Source organism: Strongylocentrotus purpuratus, unplaced genomic scaffold (genome assembly GCF_000002235.5).
Source record: "Strongylocentrotus purpuratus isolate Spur 01 unplaced genomic scaffold, Spur_5.0 spur5_scaffold_17, whole genome shotgun sequence".
In the NCBI taxonomy this organism is placed as follows: domain Eukaryota; kingdom Metazoa; phylum Echinodermata; class Echinoidea; order Camarodonta; family Strongylocentrotidae; genus Strongylocentrotus; species Strongylocentrotus purpuratus.
In genome coordinates this window covers 14,083,623-14,103,012 of record NW_022145602.1, presented here as the reverse complement: position 1 = coordinate 14,103,012, position 19,390 = coordinate 14,083,623, and the positions used below count along the sequence as shown (strand labels likewise).

The window sequence follows — 19,390 nt, the reverse complement described above, 5'->3', positions numbered from 1 at the left end:
CAAACGAGTAGATTGACGTGCGTGTAGCCCTCATTTTACGATAATAAACATTTACAAGAAAAGGGGATTCGTGGACAAGAAATTTAAAGGGCAGTGAAAGAGCTATGGTTTTCCTGCCACAAAAATAATAACGGTGATGAGGATGATGATAGTAATAATGATAATGTTAATCATTATGATAATGATAATAATAATAAAAGTGATGAAATATTATTATAATAATGATAATATAATTACTATCATTGTTGATATTATTATTGTTATCTTTATCATAATTATCATTATAATCATTATAGACCTGCTGAGGGGGTCAAAGTTCACTAGTAAATGATGACCGCCAGGTGGTAGCTGTTCTGATACATAATACCTACAGGCAGTGGCGAAGAGCGAGTCCATTCGTTGAGGGGGCGGAGGCACGACAGGGGGCACGACAGGGGGCACCATACTGGGAAAAGGAAATGCGAATTTACATGGCTACTTATTGGAAAAGGGGCTGCGGTGAATTTCCTCAACCCTTTCCCTTTTGTCTTTTTTCTCGTTTTTGTTTGTCCTTTCTTTTTCTTTTTGCTCACCCCTCTATTTTGTTTGGAGAATTGAATAAGTGTCTCTCGTGTTCCCTCAACTATGACACTGGCACTGTATGCAGGTATGTTTTTCATATGTCATTTAAATAGGGGCATGCAGTATATTTCAGCCTCAACATCGTCTCGTATCCTTTTCCCCTCAATACATGGTAGTCATCCACGGTGTCGATGTCGAATTGGTTTGTATGAACTCCTCGGGCACGTACAAGATGCCTGTCGCATAAGAGGTGGAGGAGAAGAAATTGGATAAACCACTGATCATTTCTTGCCATAGCACGGCCTCCAAAATTATATCTTAAAATGGTCTATCTGTCTGCAACAAACAATATAACACGTACAGTCATTTATGACTTAAAACCGCGGGTTTTGGGACAATAAAGGGCACAATGAAACTGGCCCGGTCTCATAAAGAATTGCGATTGATTCAAATCAATCTAAATCCCTCTAATCAGGCACTATTTTGGAGTATCCTATCTCTTATGTACATAGTTGCGACTGATATAAATCGCAAATAAGTACTACGATCGATTGATCGTATATTTATAAGACGGGCCCTGGCATAGGTATCGTCGGTGTGACTATCGATATGAAAATGAGGCTGGTTAAAATTGATTGCTCCGTTTTGCAACATGCTTTTTCACATGGAAGTGTGTGTGTGTGTGTGGATGTGTGTGTATGTGTGTTTGTGTGTGTTAGGGGGGGGGGGGGTGGGCGGGGCTGACTGTTTAAATAATACAGTTGTTTGATCTGAGAATTTTCCCCTACTTTTGTCATGGAAACCAAGGGAGGCGAGGCGATTCAGTACAAGGTGTTCCTGACAACATAATGTCATATCTCGTTCAAGATAATTATCATGATATGACCTTGTTATGGTGTAGAAAGAACCGTTAGTTCGGTACGGAACACATTGCACGGAATAGTCCATAGTCATTACATCGAAGATAAGACGTGCCAACTATAGTGAACACCTCCTGCCATGCTTGTGAAATCTTTTCGAATGCAATTTGTCACGATGTGGCAGTATCAAAGAATTAAATTAATATAAAGGGACCTTCTTGGTCATTGCAAACAAATAAAAACACATCAATCAATCTGCAACGTATCCGGACACCTACCCCCTGGACATCCACCCCCGGATTACCACCCCCTAGGACAACTATACCCCCTAGGATAGCTATCTGGGGGGTAGTCGTCCTAGAGGATGGTTGTCTTAGGGGGTAGTTGTCTTGGGGGTATTTGTCCGGGGGGGAGTTGTCTGGGGGTAGTTGTCCTAGGGGGTAGTTGACTGAGGGTGGTAATCAGGGGTAGGATGTCCAGGGGGTAGGTGTCCTAGAACCGTACCTGCAATGCAAGCTGTGGTGAAGCAAGCTACGGATCCAGCAAAGAGGGCACGGAGAGCTACCGGGGACAAGACCTTTCTCTGTTTGGGTGCCAGTGGGCCGAAGATTCCCAATATCATGCCGATAGAACCTATATTGGAGAAACCGCAGAGGGCGTACGTCGCAATCACCTCTGACCGCACCTTGACAACAAATGAGACATAATTATTATGCAGTTTTAAGTATGCACCGTCACGCCAGTGAGAACAGTACCAGACACTTCAACAAACTATAATTTGGCAATACTGCAAATGAAACACTGATTGCACCCTCCGAATTTAGAAACAAATTCATGGTATGTTAGCAAGTTAAAGGTACTATGTCCCATTTGCAGGCCAAACAAATGAAAAAGTTAAATTCCAACTGCATTTGAAGGATAATACTAATTTAGAACTTCCCTAAAAAAGGTGGGGCTTGAAAGAGGTGGGGCTATAGAGCCCAAAAGTAATAGTCTTGATTTTCAGACAATTGTACCGAATGGTCATACGTTTTATGCTGCGCAAAGATTCAATCAGTTTAATCTTGGCCATCACAAGAAGTGCGTTATTGATGTAGACAAATGTTCATGTACCCTTTACAACTCTTTTCATGTATGTTATTATCAAAGAAGAAAAAAGCCAGTCGGTCTCTTAATAGTGTCTGACAGTGAAGTCTAGCAAGTAAACGGGTTTCCTTGCATAATTTGAATATGAGGACACTGCTAACGTTTAAATTTCACAGATAGGACATACATGACATATTCATAATTCCTGCAAAGTTCTACAGCATTTGAGGTTGGCCTCAAAAGGGACATAGTACCTTTAAGACATCGGGGACATATTCCAAAATACTGACCATGTGGAAGTTACGATTTGCATGGTTCAGACACACTTTACTCAGAAATGTACTCGCAGATAGGGACGCCTACCAGTTGCCTCACATTAATGACAAGGCAATCGCCCAAACGGCAATTTGTCGGCTAGTTTAGGTCTGAGGAAGGTGTCTGAGCCATAGATAACGAAAATAGCACAGGTTGATACATTTTGCATCTATCAAGGAATAAAGAACAACCAGATAATATGACCCGTTCTTAAGAACTTGATGACACTGTGAATAACTGATCTATTAGCCTAACGTCCATATCGTTTTTGGAGAGCGACTTTGTACAGTTCTAAAAGCAATTTGACTTAATTTTAATCAACCTTTTTTGCCATCAATGGAGCTCCGCCACTGCTACGATTTGGTTACACTTACAGATAGCGTTGGTCCATCTCCTGTGTCCCTGTTCTTGATGTACTGCCCCATGACACCATACGCGTAGAATTCATTTAGGAAGGTCTTGAGACCTATCAACTCGGCCACAAGCTGGCAGTCAGCCCACTCCACTCCCACGATGAAAGCTAGAGGCATGAAGACGTAGGAACAGATCAACTGGAAGACAGAGTGGTAAAGAGGCGACGGGTCAAAGTGAATTAAGAGAACACGATCTAAAATAATTGAGAAGCTAAACCTGGAAAACTGGGGTGGGAGGAGTTTCGCAGATTTTTCTCGTGTGCCGTGAACCAACTGGAAGAATAATTTGTTCCCCTGGAAGTTCCGAAGGAGAGGGTGAGCGTCAACTGGCCAAAAAGTTGGTCACTCCACTTTATTAAATACCACTCCTCTCTTAAATTTGAGCTATGACCATCTCTTATTAGTCGTTGACTAGTTGATCAGTCGTTGCTTTCCTGTTCCTGATGTACTCTTCCATGACACCATTATTTTAGGGGGGGGGGGGCAAATCAATACATGTAGAGTTAGGTTGCAAGTTGGCTAAGGTTAAGGTAGGCACATTAATAAGAATATTGGATATTGCTATAGCGCACATATCCACCATGCATGGTGGTCGAGGGGCTCCAACTATTACCCCAGCTCTGTTAGGCAGCCAATTTCGGCGCTCACATCATTCAAGGAATTCCTTCCTGCCGGTACCCATACATTTATCACCTGGGTGGAGAGTGGCAAATGTAGATTAATATCTTGTCAACAGACTTTAGTGCCGTGGCGGGACTCGAACCGCTCACAAGGTAAGGTTTAGTTGGGTAGGGTCAAATTTCGTCAATTTAATATGTATTGCTGGGATTGGGCTTTCAAGTGGTGTTTAGACTTAAGTTGAGAGGTAGGATTGGAGTAGTTGAGGCGGTTTGGTCAAGAGATAAAGATAAGTATTCCGTTCTAGATCAGTGACCACGGATGCTCACTTCGAATCACCGGGTCATCGCGTTCGGTCGGATGGCTGCGTTTCATGACCTCTCGTGAAACCAAAACGGGAACTCAGCATGTGAAGATGCACGTTAAAGGTACTATGTCCCATTTGCAGGCCAAAAAAATGAAAAAGTTAAATTCAAACTGCATTTGAAAGATAATACTAATTTAGAACTTCCCTAAAGAAGGTGGGGCTTGAAAATGTCTTCAAGTGGGAAAATAATGACTATTAGTTGTCAAATCTACTTTAGGGCTATAGAGCCCAAAAGTAATAGTCTTGATTTTCAGACAATTGTACCGAATGGTCATATTTTTTATGCTGTGCAAAGATTCAATCAGTTTAATCTTGGCCATCACAACAAGTGGGTTATTGATGTAGACAATTTGCTCATGTACCCTTTACAACTCTTTTCATGTATGTTATTACCAAAAAGAAAAAGCCAGTCAGTCACTCAATAGTGTCTGACAGTGAAGTCTAGCAAGTAAACGGGTTTCCTTGCATAATTTGAATATGAGGACACTGTTAACATTTAAATTTCACAGATAGGACATACATGACATATTCATAATTCCTGCAAAGTTCTACAGAATTTGAGGTTGGCTGCAAAAGGGACATAGTACCTTTAAGGACGCGAACTTGCTCAGATTTTCGAAGGGTTTTCACAAACTGTCGGGTAAATTGGAACAAACCATTAGATGAGAGGGTGTATTATTTCACAAAGATTACCCCAGATATTTGGTGAATAAAGAGGCATATTTGCACAAAAGGTCGGGACGAGATGACCTGATGATCCGAAGTAAGCCGACCACGAAGCAGTTGTCGACGGAGAATATATGTCATTCAGCCGATTTTGATTGATTTACCTCAAAGGTCAACCGAGGATAACCGATGAGCCCTCCAAAGTACCCGAGGAGTGCGTTGATGAGGGCAAGGAGGGAGAGAAAGGCCACTAGGTTGGCGGCGATGTTGAGGACAAGTGATATGCCCATCGCCGCTCCATTTGCTGCTGCTTCAACTACGTTTCGCTCAGTTCTAGAACAAAGGATGACAAGAAAATTGATGACAAAGATTGGAAGAAACTCAGAAACTAAGGAGGAAACGTGTGAAGAGACAACGTAGATAATCAGGAAAAAATTACACACACCACGGTAATCACACCGAGATAGGATACGAACGTTCATGTTGTTGGACGAGCAAGTGTGCGCCTGTAAAATGGCGACTGGCTGGAATGCTCCCCAGGGAGTGGAAAATGTGCACACATTGTGTGTGGGTAAGCCTGAATCCGATGACCGGGGTAATAATATATCTGTAAAGCGCTTAGGCACATCGTTGGATCGGTGTATTGAGCGCTACATAAAAAAAAACGGATTATTATTATTATTATTATTATTATAGAGAGACAAAGAGAGAAATAGAGGATTTCGAAGGGAGATCAAGTTTGAGAAAGAATGAAAGGTTGGAGAGCATCGATATTAACCCCCTCTCAACATAGTTAATAGTTCCATTGCGTGAAACACGCAATGGAATTGAACACGATAAAAAAAAAATCGATTCAAGGCAATTTGAATACTCTCTATGTTATTTCCCATAGAAGTCATGATAAGATTACGTAATACGCCTTTATTATTTTTTTTTTACTACTTCAATAGTTGACGCACAAGGCCTTAAGGTTTTTTTTCTTCCCGAAATTCTATATGATTGTCTTCATTTAAGGTCGTTCTCGTTATTTTATTGTTAATGTTTGTACCTTTTCGAAAGTTCTACATCACTCTCTGTGATGAGTTTCGACTGCTCTGTCTCCGGGTATGCCAGCTTGGATATAGCCAGCGCGGCGGGCGCCGACATCACCGAGGCAGCGATCAGATGGGAGGGGTCGATCCCCGCGAAGATGTAGCCACCCAGCGTGGCGCCCGCTACCGTGGCCAAACCACCAGTTATGACCGCGTGGAGCTCGGACTTGGTCATTACATCCAGGTACGGCGCAATCATCACCGAAGACTCGCTCTGTAAACAGTCAGGACAAAATAGAGGTATTCCGCTGTCGTCAAAAATAGTGCTTTATGCCTAGGTCACATTTGCTCTACGGCTAGGTTACGGCGGCCGTATGCCCCCGAAATCGAGAGATACTTGCGGCGGCTGAACGGAGAATTTGCGGTGGCCTCAGGGTCACCATAGGAAGATCCCCTATCTTTACAGGCCGTGCGGGTCATCGTGGGATTATAACGCGGAGTTATAACTGTTTTCATTTGTAGGTTCACCGTAGCGATTAGACACGCCGTAGCCATGCCGTAGAGCGGTTCCACGGCGACCGTACGTCGGGCGTACGGTAAGGGTGAGGCAGTAGCAACAGTCTGGCCGCACGGTCGCCGTATGGTCCCCCTTCGGCAGCCTTTTGGGCACCTGGCGGCTACCTTGCGTATGGCTTAGCGTTTGTCAAATCGCCGCAGGGACGCCGTAAACCGACCGTGTGTCATCTCTTCAAAGACCGTATGGCAGTCGCTGATTTTCTGTCTCCACAAATGCAATATACGCCGTTCGGCTACCGTAACATAATTATGTGACCGCTACCGTATGTGACCGTGGGAATGCTGCGGCGGTCCTATAATTGCTACTGGCCGTAGATATTTTAGACCGCACGGCCGCCGCGGCAAATGTGACCTAGGCATTAGAGCTATTACGTTAACGCTGTCGAGAGAGGGCGAATAAAGACACGTGCATTTACGGATTTTTAAAACAATTTTTCTCTCGACCAAATGTATTTCAAAAGCAGTGTTCATGTCGTGATATTCAACCGGTTTACACATCAGACCCGTCTTATAAAGAGTTGAGATTGATTAATAAACAATCTAAACTTTGTACTAAACAGAGAGGGGTTTTCTAGTTTGCGATTGATTTGACGGCTTGTGGATCAGTCTGGATCGATTAACACAACTTTACAAAAGAGGGTTCAGAAGATGATAAATGGACTTCAGGAAAAGTGCACCTAGACGATTCCAGACAAACTAAAGCCATAATGATAATTAGTATCTGCTAAGAAAGTGATAGATACTGCAAAAATGTAGGGAGAACAAAAACAAACAAAAGTATAAAATAGTAAAAATTCTATAACCATCGAAGAAAATCCTGAGGAGTGTTTCACAAAGTCTAAGATCGACTTAAAGTTGGACTTAACTATGACAGGCTGTTCATGCCACTGGTTGCTATCACCATTGGTCTCTCAATTATGATCTTTAGATAATATTTCTTCCTGTCAATAATGAACTATCAAAAAGCGTAAATTCTGTAGATTTTGTACGTCTCTTGAGAAACCAATGCCAGGAATGGTTAACGAAACTAGTGGCATGAATGGCCTGACATAGTTAAGTCCAATTAAAAGTCGACCCTAGTCTTTGTGAACCCCCCCCCCCCCTGTGCATATTTACCATGCCAAAGAAGATGTTCCCTGCTGCACTGATGGATTCAATGGCTGTGGTCTGCATGGTTCTCTGCATGAGCCAGGCCATCTTTTGAATCAAGACCTGCATGACTCCCCAGTAGTACAGGACAGAGATGAGGGCACTGAAGTAGAACACAATGGGGAGTACCTGCAGTTTTAAAGGGATTGGGTAAGTTTGTCTCAGATTCTGAAAACAAATCCTGGATTTAGCTCAAGCTGCAATCATAATTATTAACCTTTAGGTCAGTCAGGAATCCCACGACTTTTACAAGCCGATCGCCTGTCTGATTCTCAAGATATTTATAATTAGAAATCGAAATTTAAAAATTCGTTTTCCTAACGGTTTTTATAACACTACAGTCTATTGGGGTAAAGGAGTATGGTAAAACCGGTTATTCAAAGATTTCTTTTAAAATACATTTTTTGAGGCACTTCGTGATCATTTTGAAACGCAATTTGTTTAAGGCTTCATTGTTACACCATATCACAGACACTGATAACACGTAGGGCCATCTATCTCAGATTTAACATTGTTAAACGATGCATTTAAAGACGCATACATAGTAGTAGGCTTTCATGGGAGATTCGACACCTTCCGGGTGTTTACACAATAACAAGTTTTGTCAAACAGAATTAGGATTAGCTTTCAGTTTTATGGCCAACAGGCCTTATGTAGTGCCCTTCATTTTCCACCAATACGCCATCTATAAAAGTCAATATCTTACATTTCCCTCACCCGAAGACTCTCCGAGAGATGATGGGACCACGGGTTCGCTGTGTGCGAGACTCGTACACCCATCAATGGTATTTCCACCAAGTCTGGTGTCAGCGATTTAATTATGACCTACTGCACGTGGAAACTTACAACCATCTCCTTTTAAGACGACCAACCAATCAAAATTCGGCAAATATTGCCAGTTCTTGTTTGACAGCCTGTTCAGACTATAAAAAAGTGTGCACAAACTATAAGCCACGCCCAGTTGTACGATATTCGTACGATACGAGGTGCAGACTAGAGCATGCAAAGAGGTATCATGATTCTTTATTGAGTTCCCTAGAACGTGTGATAACTTTATCCATAATTTATTTAGAGGAGTGCCTCAAGGAATAATGTGTTCAGGAGAAATCAGATATAAGTTATATGTTTGTACACGACAACGAATATGGTTGTCCCTGACTACACCACAGTTTACTGATAAATTGCTACTTTGAGGATTCCCATATACTGTATTTAGAGAATTCATATCTCTCGTTATTGGGCGGATTTATTTCAAATTTTCACCGTTCTGTTTCTTCTCTTTCTGCTTTCATGCAATGATTTTTTTTCAAGGTTGGATTGCCCTTATAGCTTTAAGTTACTACTTTCGCGATGACGATTCCAAACTTGGGATAAAGCACAAGTTTCGAATCTATTTGATTAAAATTAGAAAGGAGCGTACAGCGAATGCGAAGAAATGCTCCCGATAGTCATCGCCGAAGAGGAAGAGCGCCCCCGCCGAGGAGTAACCGAACAACCGTACGATGACGTTGTTGAGCCACTCGAAGATAATCAACCCGACATAGGTACGGAGAACGAAGAATCCTAGCAGAAACTGCAAAACAAGTCCCCATATGACTGGTCTCCACCTCACCTGTAATTAAAAAAGGTAAAAAATAGTGAAATAAGGAGCGGTCACATAATAATGATAACAGGGACTTTAAGATTTGCACGGCGACATAGTGGACAGCTACGTGTGACGTCCTTTTAAGGAACTGACAGTGCCTTAAAAGGAAGTAACGGTGACTTAAAAGGACGTCACACGTGGCAGTCCACTATGTCGACGTGCAAAATAATCTAAAAGTCCATATTGGCACTTAATAAACATTATCTGCATTTGATCAACATGCTAAAAAACAAAGAACATGCGAAAAATTAGCTGTGTTTAAAACAAATTTGTCAATGAGATTATTTAAGAAAACCAAAGAAAGGGTAGTAAAGTTGACTTCGCAGTGGCGCATGCAGGAAGGGGCACATTTGGGAAGGTGACGTCTTCCAGGAAAAAAAACCTTCACACTTAAAAAAAAGGTGCAAAATACCCAATCGAGTCCTCGTACCCACATCAATAAATTCTAGATCCCCCTTAAAATGTAACATTTCATTATTCTGTCGGTGATTGGTGTTGCTTGTCAGATTTGTTAAAGATTATTTGGACATACATTAAAAACGTGGTCTTTTTGTTGAACTCCGTCAACACATAACATAGAGAAATGGTGCTCATCCAGCTGAGAAATCTTATTACTAATTCACATTTATTCAATCCATATGGCTCATTTTGTATAAACTGGAATTTGAAAACAATTGAAAAATAAAAATGTGGCTTCTACCTTGCTTGGACATGTTGAGAAGGCGTAGCAGATTAAAATGAGAATGACTAGCCCGCCGAATGATATTAGCTGAGTGGGATTATGTCTAGTTACGAGGTACAGCACAACTCCAAATCCCACTAGTGACGCAGCAATAAAAGGCCTGTCAGATAAGAAATGAAAATCAAATCTTATGCCCGCTCCACTTGTTATGATGCAAATCAAGTAGCGTTAGTAAAATATTTTACATGTATATCAATTTTACAGTCAACTAATTTGAAATGTTTGCAAACCTTAAGCATCCTCAAATCTGAAACTCAAATCTGTCTACTTCCACCGATGTTAAAAACGCTTCTAAGAAGCACGTCGATATATCTTATACAATAAATGCTATTAATGCTTAATGTAAACAACACTCTTAGTCCATGGTACAGAACCGGAGGGGATGATCAAGGCACCTACAAAGCACTATACATAACTTTAGCTGACCGGCACTAATTCTTAAGGGGCAAACCTCATAAGGGATTACTTCCAACTACTGGGATATGTGTCCAATTCCTGTACATGGGTGAAGAGAGGCATACGTAGATTAATGCCTTGCCAACGAACAGTAGTGGAACGACTGAAAGGATCCATTTGATCTACGGTCCGTTGACTCACCATTTTATGTAGTCCATTTCTTCTCAATCACCCTCCACACCGGTTTCATACACCTGTTATTAATGGCTTCCCCCTTTGTATCCCGGATGAGAATATACAGATACACGACCACGGTGACGCCGGTGAGGGCGACGAGGATGATGGCGGCTTCTAAGTCCTTGATGCACGCGACGATGAGGTAGGCGGCATAAAGACATATCAGTACTAGAATGAGGGCGTTCTTTAGGATCGACTTGTTCCTTTTGAAGAACGAAGTAAACATTGCCGTTTTCTTGAAGATTGTCTGTGTTTGGGGATGTAAAGACATAAAGTGATGTCGCTTCGGTAAAGGAGAAATAACTTGTGATGTTTATTTAAGGTATAAAATGAAATCCGTTAAGTTTAAAGATACAGTTGAGTTCTGGTACTGCGATTGCATTGTGAAAGAAAAGGTGTGGAATGGATCAGAAAAGTTGATCATACAGCATGTAAGTATTGGTGTGTAATGCAAGATTCTGGAGTCATCAAAATCATCCAAAATTTGGCCCAGTCTTGGTAAAGTAGCAACCACTGTACACAAAAATGGTGTCGGGGCTAGTACTACCTTGATTTCCTTATCTTTCTATGCCCATTACTTAGCCAGTATACATTTTCTTCCAAAATTGTTTGGCACATAACATTTATTTGTAATCTTGAACATTCAGTGTAAGTTTTGTTAGATTCTGTGATAATTAATTTTTTTTTTTTTTTTTAACCATAACTCAAGTTTATCTTTAAATGTGTATATAAATGTATTTCCTTTGTGAAACGTGTTCTTTATGTTCTTGTGTATGTATGTGAATAAACAAACGTATATGTGGATGTACAAGTGGTACTTAATTTTTTTTCTTTTTTCGGTCCGTGTCTGTCTCATTGGTTTGACAAGGGAGAATTAAAGCACAATCATACACTAGGCATCGTTTCACGTTCAATACGTAAGTACAAGTTAAACGACATCCCTTGGAAACGCGTGTTAAAATGTCACTCATGCCAATGGATTGTCGGTGAACTTGTACTCAGGACGGTTTTGTGAAACGATGCCTAGATGCAGAAATGTGTAACTCAATATTTATACTGGATATTAATGATTCTACCTTCAAGCATCTTTCTTGAAAGTCATCTTCCCTTTGCTCGCTAGTATTTTCCCCTGCTTCCGTCGAATCTTCGTGAACTAATCCGTCTTTGGTGGATCTTTCTTCCATTTTTAAAGAATCCGGACTGTTGTCTTCGGCCTTCATTAAAATCATGGTCGGAGTCAGGCAGAAAGAACGAAAGCGAATTTATGAAATGATCAGTCATTTTTATTCGTACCAAAAGGTGTTTTTAAAGGTTTTAAATAATGTTTACGTTCCGATTAAGATGAAGAACAATTCATGATATGTATTGTTCTTTGTAAAGAGTACGAAAGAACATTCGGGTAACAACTAAATCATCCATACCCTTAACAAGTTGTGACATTTTTTTAAGTATGTGAACAATTAACTTGTCCAGATTTAAGTTTCTTGAAATTGTGATATGAAGCTAACATCTAAAATAATTCAACGAAGCCCCAATTAAACCAGTCCACCTTTTATTTTTGAATCACGAAAAACCCCATTTAAAAAATATACCAAATTTACAAGGGTTATGAATGATTTAGTTGTGATTTTCTATGGAAAATAATTATTCTTCAAATGCCCTTAATTATATTCGAAATATGAGGAGAAACAGATGAAAAGAGTGGACCAAACTTTCCTGTCACACATATTGCTCCGATTGTCTCATTTTCGCTCGCGTGAACATTGCCAGCACAAACCACTGACCTCTACCTCCTACATGGATCATCGCACATTCCCATTCACTATACGTTACGTACTGAAAGGCTGTATTGTCTGACCGTTCATGAATATTCATGTTTTTGCTAAACTCGGCAAAATGTTTGCTTTTACTAAATGGAAAAATTACGGTGGGGGTTGGATGAAATGGACAAAACGAAATAGGCAGAAGTGATCTATGATAATTCATGCTTTTTATGTTTCGTGTGCTCGACCTATAATCTTCAAATCGCTTGGTAAACTGAGTCCAAAGTTAGACTTGTTTCACATGTGTATTATAGGCAATGACGAGCTTGCAACCTATTTTGAAAAATTACGGTGGGTGAAATTTCAAAAGTGAGACATGAGGGCTCCAATGAAAGAGCTAGTGATAACGTACGTCGGGGTGGATGTGCTTTTCGTTTAAACAAAAAATGAATTTGTAACGATTAAAAAAAAAAAACGTCCATAGGCTAACATGTTAGGCTGCTGAATCTGACCATGCTCTGACGATAGGTGGCGTTGTGAAATGAGACTAAACGGAGCCATATGTTTGAATCTAGTCTCATAATAGCCATAGATGTGTGCAGCCTGTGTGATTTCAGTTAGACTGAACTGGTTAATGCTCTCAATACAAATATAAAACTTAAAGGGAAGCGCAGTAGATTATATTTATTTATTTCATGATAGTTATATTTGCTTATATCGCCTAACACTTAACTTCATCAGAAGTCTCTAAGCACTCTAGAATAATGCAGCATTACCCTGGCTTTAGTAGAGCAGCTGTCACGAGCTCTGCGTTTCAGGGAATAAATTCCTACCAGGTCCCCATTTACTTCACCTGGGTGGAGTGCAGCACAACGTGGATGAATTTCTTGCTGAAAGAAATTTACATCCTGGAGTAGGATTCGAACTCACGACCTTATGATTGAAAGACGAAAGTCAGAATTCAGCATATGACATATTTTGAATTGCCCTTTAAAGACCCAAAACGATAAGCTATCTCGCAAAGGTTATATACACTTCATTATGTTTACACTTATAGAGTAATTTTTTATATTCAATTGATATTTTCTATTTGTATGTCATATAGTTTATCACGGCCGTGCTGAAAAGTATTTCTCGGCTGACTTGCTGATGGCAGGCTTTTTAACAGTGTATAATATGAATAAACTCAAGCTCAAATAAATCATGACGATAAATACGGCTACACCACTCTTAAAGTAAACGCCCTGTTTAGGAATGATGTCATCATCTCCGTTTCCTTCCTCTGTTTCTTTCTCCGATAATTCCGAAGTTTAGTGGTAATAATAACTCGAAAATCCGAAGTCGGGATTCCTTCGTGTAGTTTGGTAGCGAAAGAGCTAACACTTAGAAATCAATATGAGTAGAGAGGGACACGAACAGAGTGAATGTTATTCAGTGAAAAGGGTTTCTCTCGACCCTTGTTAAGGAGACGTCTACCATGAAGAGAACAGACTTTGAGCATGAGCAGATAAAGGTCATTGCAGACCAAATTGTAAAACACACGGATACAAAATACTGGATACGTGCTCATGAGAGTTTACAGAAGCGGATCTAGAGGGGGGGGGGGGGAGGGGGGTTGGGGGGGTTGCAACCCCCCCCCCAAAAAAAAAAAAAAAAATCCGGGGACCATTTTTTTAAATCTTATCTTTTTTTTTAAACTTGTAATTTTATTTTATTCTATTTCTATGTATTTATTTCATTTATTATTATTATTATTATTATTATTATTATTATTATTATTATTATTATTATTATTATTATTATTATTATTTCTTTTTGGGGGGAGGGGGGGGGGGGGGTTGGGCGAACAAATGTCACAGAGTCCCTTGCCCCCCCCCCCCCCCATCAGCTTTTTTGAGGACACGGGCCACCGCCGAAGTGACAAGCTAGGCCAGCGTTGCCGATTCTCATCCCCAAAATCCCCACATTAAAAAAAAAAAAAAAAAAAATCGAAAAAAAAAAAAAGAAAAAAAAAAAAAAAGAAAAAAAGAAAGAAAAAAGAACGCACGCTGGAGAGAAACCCTTTCAAGTGCAAATATTGTGAGAAGATATTCAACTCATCTGGTAACTTAACCAAACACATGATAACTCTGGATATAACTGTGTATTTAACTGTTACTTGATTTAAAAAGACGTTATCATGCACTGCTTTTTATGGTCTCCATTGTGTTAATAGATGCCAGGAAAACATCACTTACGGGGTTCAAATAAACACCCCCAAAAAAATCGGCTCGCCGCTTCGCGGCTCGTGGACGATGCTCCGCATCGTCATTATTGGTCAACCCCCCCCTGAGCAAAAAGCTAGATCCGCCCCTGGTTTAAGATCATTATTCATTTATGCACAAACGCCATTTATGTAGCACCTCCATCGATATAGGAGTGATGATAATTTCAAAATGGATATTCGGGGTCATTTGGGACATGCGCTAACCACGTCTCTGATCTAACCTGACCATTCGATATCAGTAATACAACATACATACTGTTCAATTTGGAAGTTGGTTGGTCGATTTGCTAGGCTTACCTGACTGCTAAGAAAGCGTGCATCTGCTTGTACGTAAACTACCATATGATATAATATTGCACAAATACTACTCACCCAAATCGATAATACCACAGTATTCCATATACACGAGAGTGCAGTAGTTGGTAAGGTATGTTTAGACTTCTTTATCCTGTTAAAAATATAGGCTATTGCATGGTCTTCAGTTTACTATGGCGTCGCTACTTCGAAAACAAGCAGTTTATTCAGATTTTCATAATATCAGCGTCTTGGGCAGAACTACATGAAAGAGAGGACCAATGTTGGTTTACTGTTTGGCAATGAAGAAGGTTGTTCGCCCAGATACTGTTCATGTCATGCTGTTCATGTCATGTCGATCAACATCGAATTGACTTCCGCTTTGGCCATGTCTATGCGAACAACTTCCCATGGTTAGCATCGACTAAATACGTGGGGGGTGTTTCATAAAACTTGCCATCAGTGACAAATGATAGTTTTCGTTATAAGCTACTGAAATCCTTGCTTCTGATTGGTTATCAGCAGATTTGTCACTGATTTTTGTCATTTGTCATTAGAAAAAGGCTTTATGAAACGGACCCCTGGACTTTTGAAACCCTATAGGGTGTCTCAAAAAAGAGAAACCCAGGTTAAGTTCTGAATTAATAAATACTTAAACTCACTTTTTCCATAATGTTAACATTGCATGAAGGGAGTGATGGTCTTTGGTGATATGTTAAAACAAGATATCGGGCCATTGTAATTTTCTGAGAGTGCTATATGACATGTATTAAAAATGTAAAACTAGATGAGGGCGCCGATGTTAAAACAAGTGGGTGTCATTAGCCCGACATTATTCAACATTTTTTTAAATGATGGTGTAGATATTTTTCATACCTCAGTTACAGAACACATAACGCTAAATGACAAGGACTTGAACTGCATAATGTATGTAGATGAACTCGCAACTATTTCTAAATCCCCTCTTGCTGGGCAAATGCTTAACCAATATTTTGAAGAGGGCGCCACCTCGACCTCCAACTGAATACAATACTGTTGTATAATTCATTTGTTCTATTATATATTGTAATATTGTATGTTTATGTCATTTTAATTTGTGGATATTTGAGTGGAAAAATAAATCAAATCAAATCAAATCCCGATAAATTTACTCAATATTGTAACTCCTGGATGTTTAATATTAATGTCTTCAAAACTAAAATAATGATATGTAATAAGTCGGGCAGGTTTATTGATAACAGTGAAATTGAAATAAACGGGGTAAAACTTAGCTCGGCAAAGGAAATGAAATATTCAGGCATTGTTTTTAGTAATAATGGATCGTTTAAAACGGCGACAAGGGACTTAGCGGATAAGGCCGGGACAGCATTATTTAAACTTTATAAATCTTTCGGTATTTATACGCCCAGTATTAAAACCCTATTACACCTTTTTGATGCAAATAGAAACAGGGAAAACAGGACTTTATTATGAAATCGATTTTGAGAAGGTACACATTCAGTGTTGTAAAATATCATAGGGGTAAACCGCAGATACAGCAATTTAGCAGTTTCATCCAAAATTGGAAGGCAATAAACACGCTAAAAAAGATATTGGAAACGAATACGAAATTTGGATTAAAATGACCTTGTCTATAAATCCTTTGAAGAAAACAAAAAATTTGTAATAATGGGTTGATGTCAATCCGGGATATCTTTAGTTCACTGAATATTCATGATAATGGAAATGAGACCGTACTGAACCCTTAAAATATACCAATTTCTCCAAAAGAAACTGTCAAGCTATGTCATAAGGCTTAATTTGGAAAGAAGAATTTATGAACAATTAAAACTGGATTTTTTTTTGATGATAGGAATACCCATAAAGGAAATAAATTCAGCACCTTCAGACAATTTAAAAGTACAATCAAGCAAAAAAGGTATTTATCTCATTTACCAAATATAAATTTAAATGACCAAACTACGAATGAGCGCACACAGAAATGGGAAGATATAAAAGACCAGAAAAAACGCCCCTAATCTATTTACGATTCTGTGAAGACTACAATATGAATCTAGTAGGAGATGAATTCCATATAATTATGAAATGTGATAAATATAAAGATTTACGAGAATTTTTTTTTTTTTTTTTTTTTTAATTGCAATTTGGGAGAAAATTTTAGTGTCTTGGAATGTAAAGAAAAAAATCATGTATATCGGAGATTAGACAATAAAGATATAATAGATATTTTCTCTTCGTTCACCAAAAACATAATTGCAGTGAGGGGTAACTTTTGGATACTATATGTAACACAAAAGTAGAAGAAAACAAATTATACAATTTGATTAAAGATAAGTATACAACCCTTTTATTTTCTCTATATTTATTATATGAATTCGACCTAATGTATTAAACGACAAGGCGAAAAATTACAATCTCATTTTGTTGGTTTAATTTGATAGTAGGTCGCATATATGTACAAGTAGTAATACGTCATTTATTTTAGACGAAACGAATATCTTTTGCATTCCAAGTACCTCATTTACCTATTTCGTATAGCATGAGTTATAATTTATTTAGAAAATTGCTATATTAGGTTTTTATATCTAAATCTTCGGATGTATTATGGTACATTATTTTATTTACTTCATGCATTATGTGTCATGTTATTACAAGAATAAAACAAAGTTTTTCTGCTGTATATCATTGTCCTTATGTTTCGCTATGTGTATACACAGCATTGTAAATTGATTTACATGATATGTATGTTTACCAAAAAGAATATTGATTTGTTACATTGCATTGTAAATTGATTTATATTATGTATATGTTTATAAACAGATCATTGATGTACATCAATGAAGTTTAACAAAAACAAAACATGAAACCTTATATCGTAATGGGTGATATAATAATAAGCAACGGAATAGGCGCTTTACAATGATGATGATGTACCAAAGAAATAGTACTTAATTATTGAAATATTTACCTACAAATCTGGGTCTCGATTTCCTTTTTCTTTTTTTAGGGACACCCTATTTCAATGAAGAACCATACGTGATGTTTTTGAGTTATGAGAGTCTCTGTCATGTAATGTCTGTTGATACTTCACAAGTTTTATACTCTCTATATATATTTAACCAATAAGCCAAGATAAATAATATATCGATGAGATACAATATTAGCAAGATCAAAGTACACTCTCTCACAATGCAAAATGTAATAAACTTTAGCAAACACATGTTCTTTATTTTCACAGGATTGTTCTCTTTACTTTTATCTACGTTGTCACAGTGTTCCCAATAAAAAAATACTTTTCACCCGACCCTTCTCACTCTCTCACTTTATCTCTCCTTTTCATTCTCTATTGATATGCGATTGCCCAGCTCTCTATAACTATACTTGTAAAGCGCTTAGAGACATTGTCGATGTATTACGCTCCATATAAACCAGATTAATAGTATTATTACCATTATCATTGGTGCTATAATAATAATATTCACTATTATTATCATCATTATTATGAATCTCAGTTTCTTAATGACCTTTTGATTTTGCCTTTCCCAAACCCCTTCTCCCCAATATTTCCACTCTGCCTATTCCTTCCCACCCCTCCCTCTCTCTCTAATTCTCTTTTTCTCTCTCTCTCTGTTCCTCTTTCTTTATGAGGTGGTCTGTCGATGACAGATCACCTATTGATTTCGTTAAAATTTTCTTTCTTTATTTATTTATTATTTATTAGGTGGTCTTTCAACGACAGATCACCTATTGATTTCATTAGAATTTTCTTTCTTTATTAGGTGGTCTGTCAACGACAGATCACCTATTGATTTCGTCAGAATTTTCTTTCTCTATTTATTTCTTTTATTTTTATTTCTTCCGTACACTTTTTTGTGTACACGTTTACTCGAAATCGACTAGTCAATTTCCTTCAAATTTCTGTCAGTCATCAGGCCCTATATCAAGTTCCTAAAACCTTTCTCAAGGTCATGGGGTCATCGTGACGTCATCCAGGCGCCATTTTGTAAAAATCAGATCATTATCATATATCGATAACGAGTCATCAAAAATCAACCATATTTGGTATACGTCAACTTCAGGTCAAAGGTCAACAAAAATTGTCAACAAAATCCACGCGCGCATCAAAATTGCCCCCAAAATGCCCCAATTCGTCCCAAATGTTTTTTGCACACGTTTCAGGCCATTTTAAGCATTTTCAAAATTTGCGCGCACGCACTGATGCGCGCGCGTTTCCGCGCGTACCCACGCGTAATGGCATTTTTTAACATAGAATCGCCAAATTTGCTCTGTCACCGTATTTGACACATTTTTTCAAGCATTTTGATACCTTGTTCACTTTTTTCTGACAAGTAATAACGCAATGAGCGTCCGTCAAAGTTGAACGTACGCGCGGACCTGCGCTATC

The 19,390-nt window shown here is 38.8% G+C and overlaps 2 protein-coding genes across 2 annotated transcripts; both read right to left on the bottom strand.

Moving 5' to 3' along the window:
* Positions 1–492: 492 nt before the first annotated feature.
* LOC115925055 (solute carrier family 28 member 3-like) lies at positions 493–3,362 on the bottom strand. The gene is made up of 3 exons (XM_030988209.1): positions 3,197–3,362; positions 1,926–2,106; positions 493–797 (listed from the first exon to the last, which is right to left on the bottom strand). Exons 1-3 carry the CDS (start codon positions 3,350–3,352, stop codon positions 724–726), a joined length of 411 nt encoding a protein of 136 aa, XP_030844069.1. The 5' UTR covers positions 3,353–3,362; the 3' UTR covers positions 493–723.
* Positions 3,363–4,156: 794 nt separating this feature from the next.
* LOC579279 (solute carrier family 28 member 3-like) lies at positions 4,157–10,888 on the bottom strand. The gene is made up of 6 exons (XM_030988232.1): positions 10,736–10,888; positions 9,063–9,254; positions 7,610–7,771; positions 5,935–6,191; positions 5,051–5,219; positions 4,157–4,231 (listed from the first exon to the last, which is right to left on the bottom strand). The coding sequence occupies exons 1-6, from the start codon at positions 10,886–10,888 to the stop codon at positions 4,157–4,159; spliced, it is 1,008 nt and encodes a 335-aa protein (XP_030844092.1).
* Between the last annotated feature and the right edge of the window lie 8,502 nt (positions 10,889–19,390).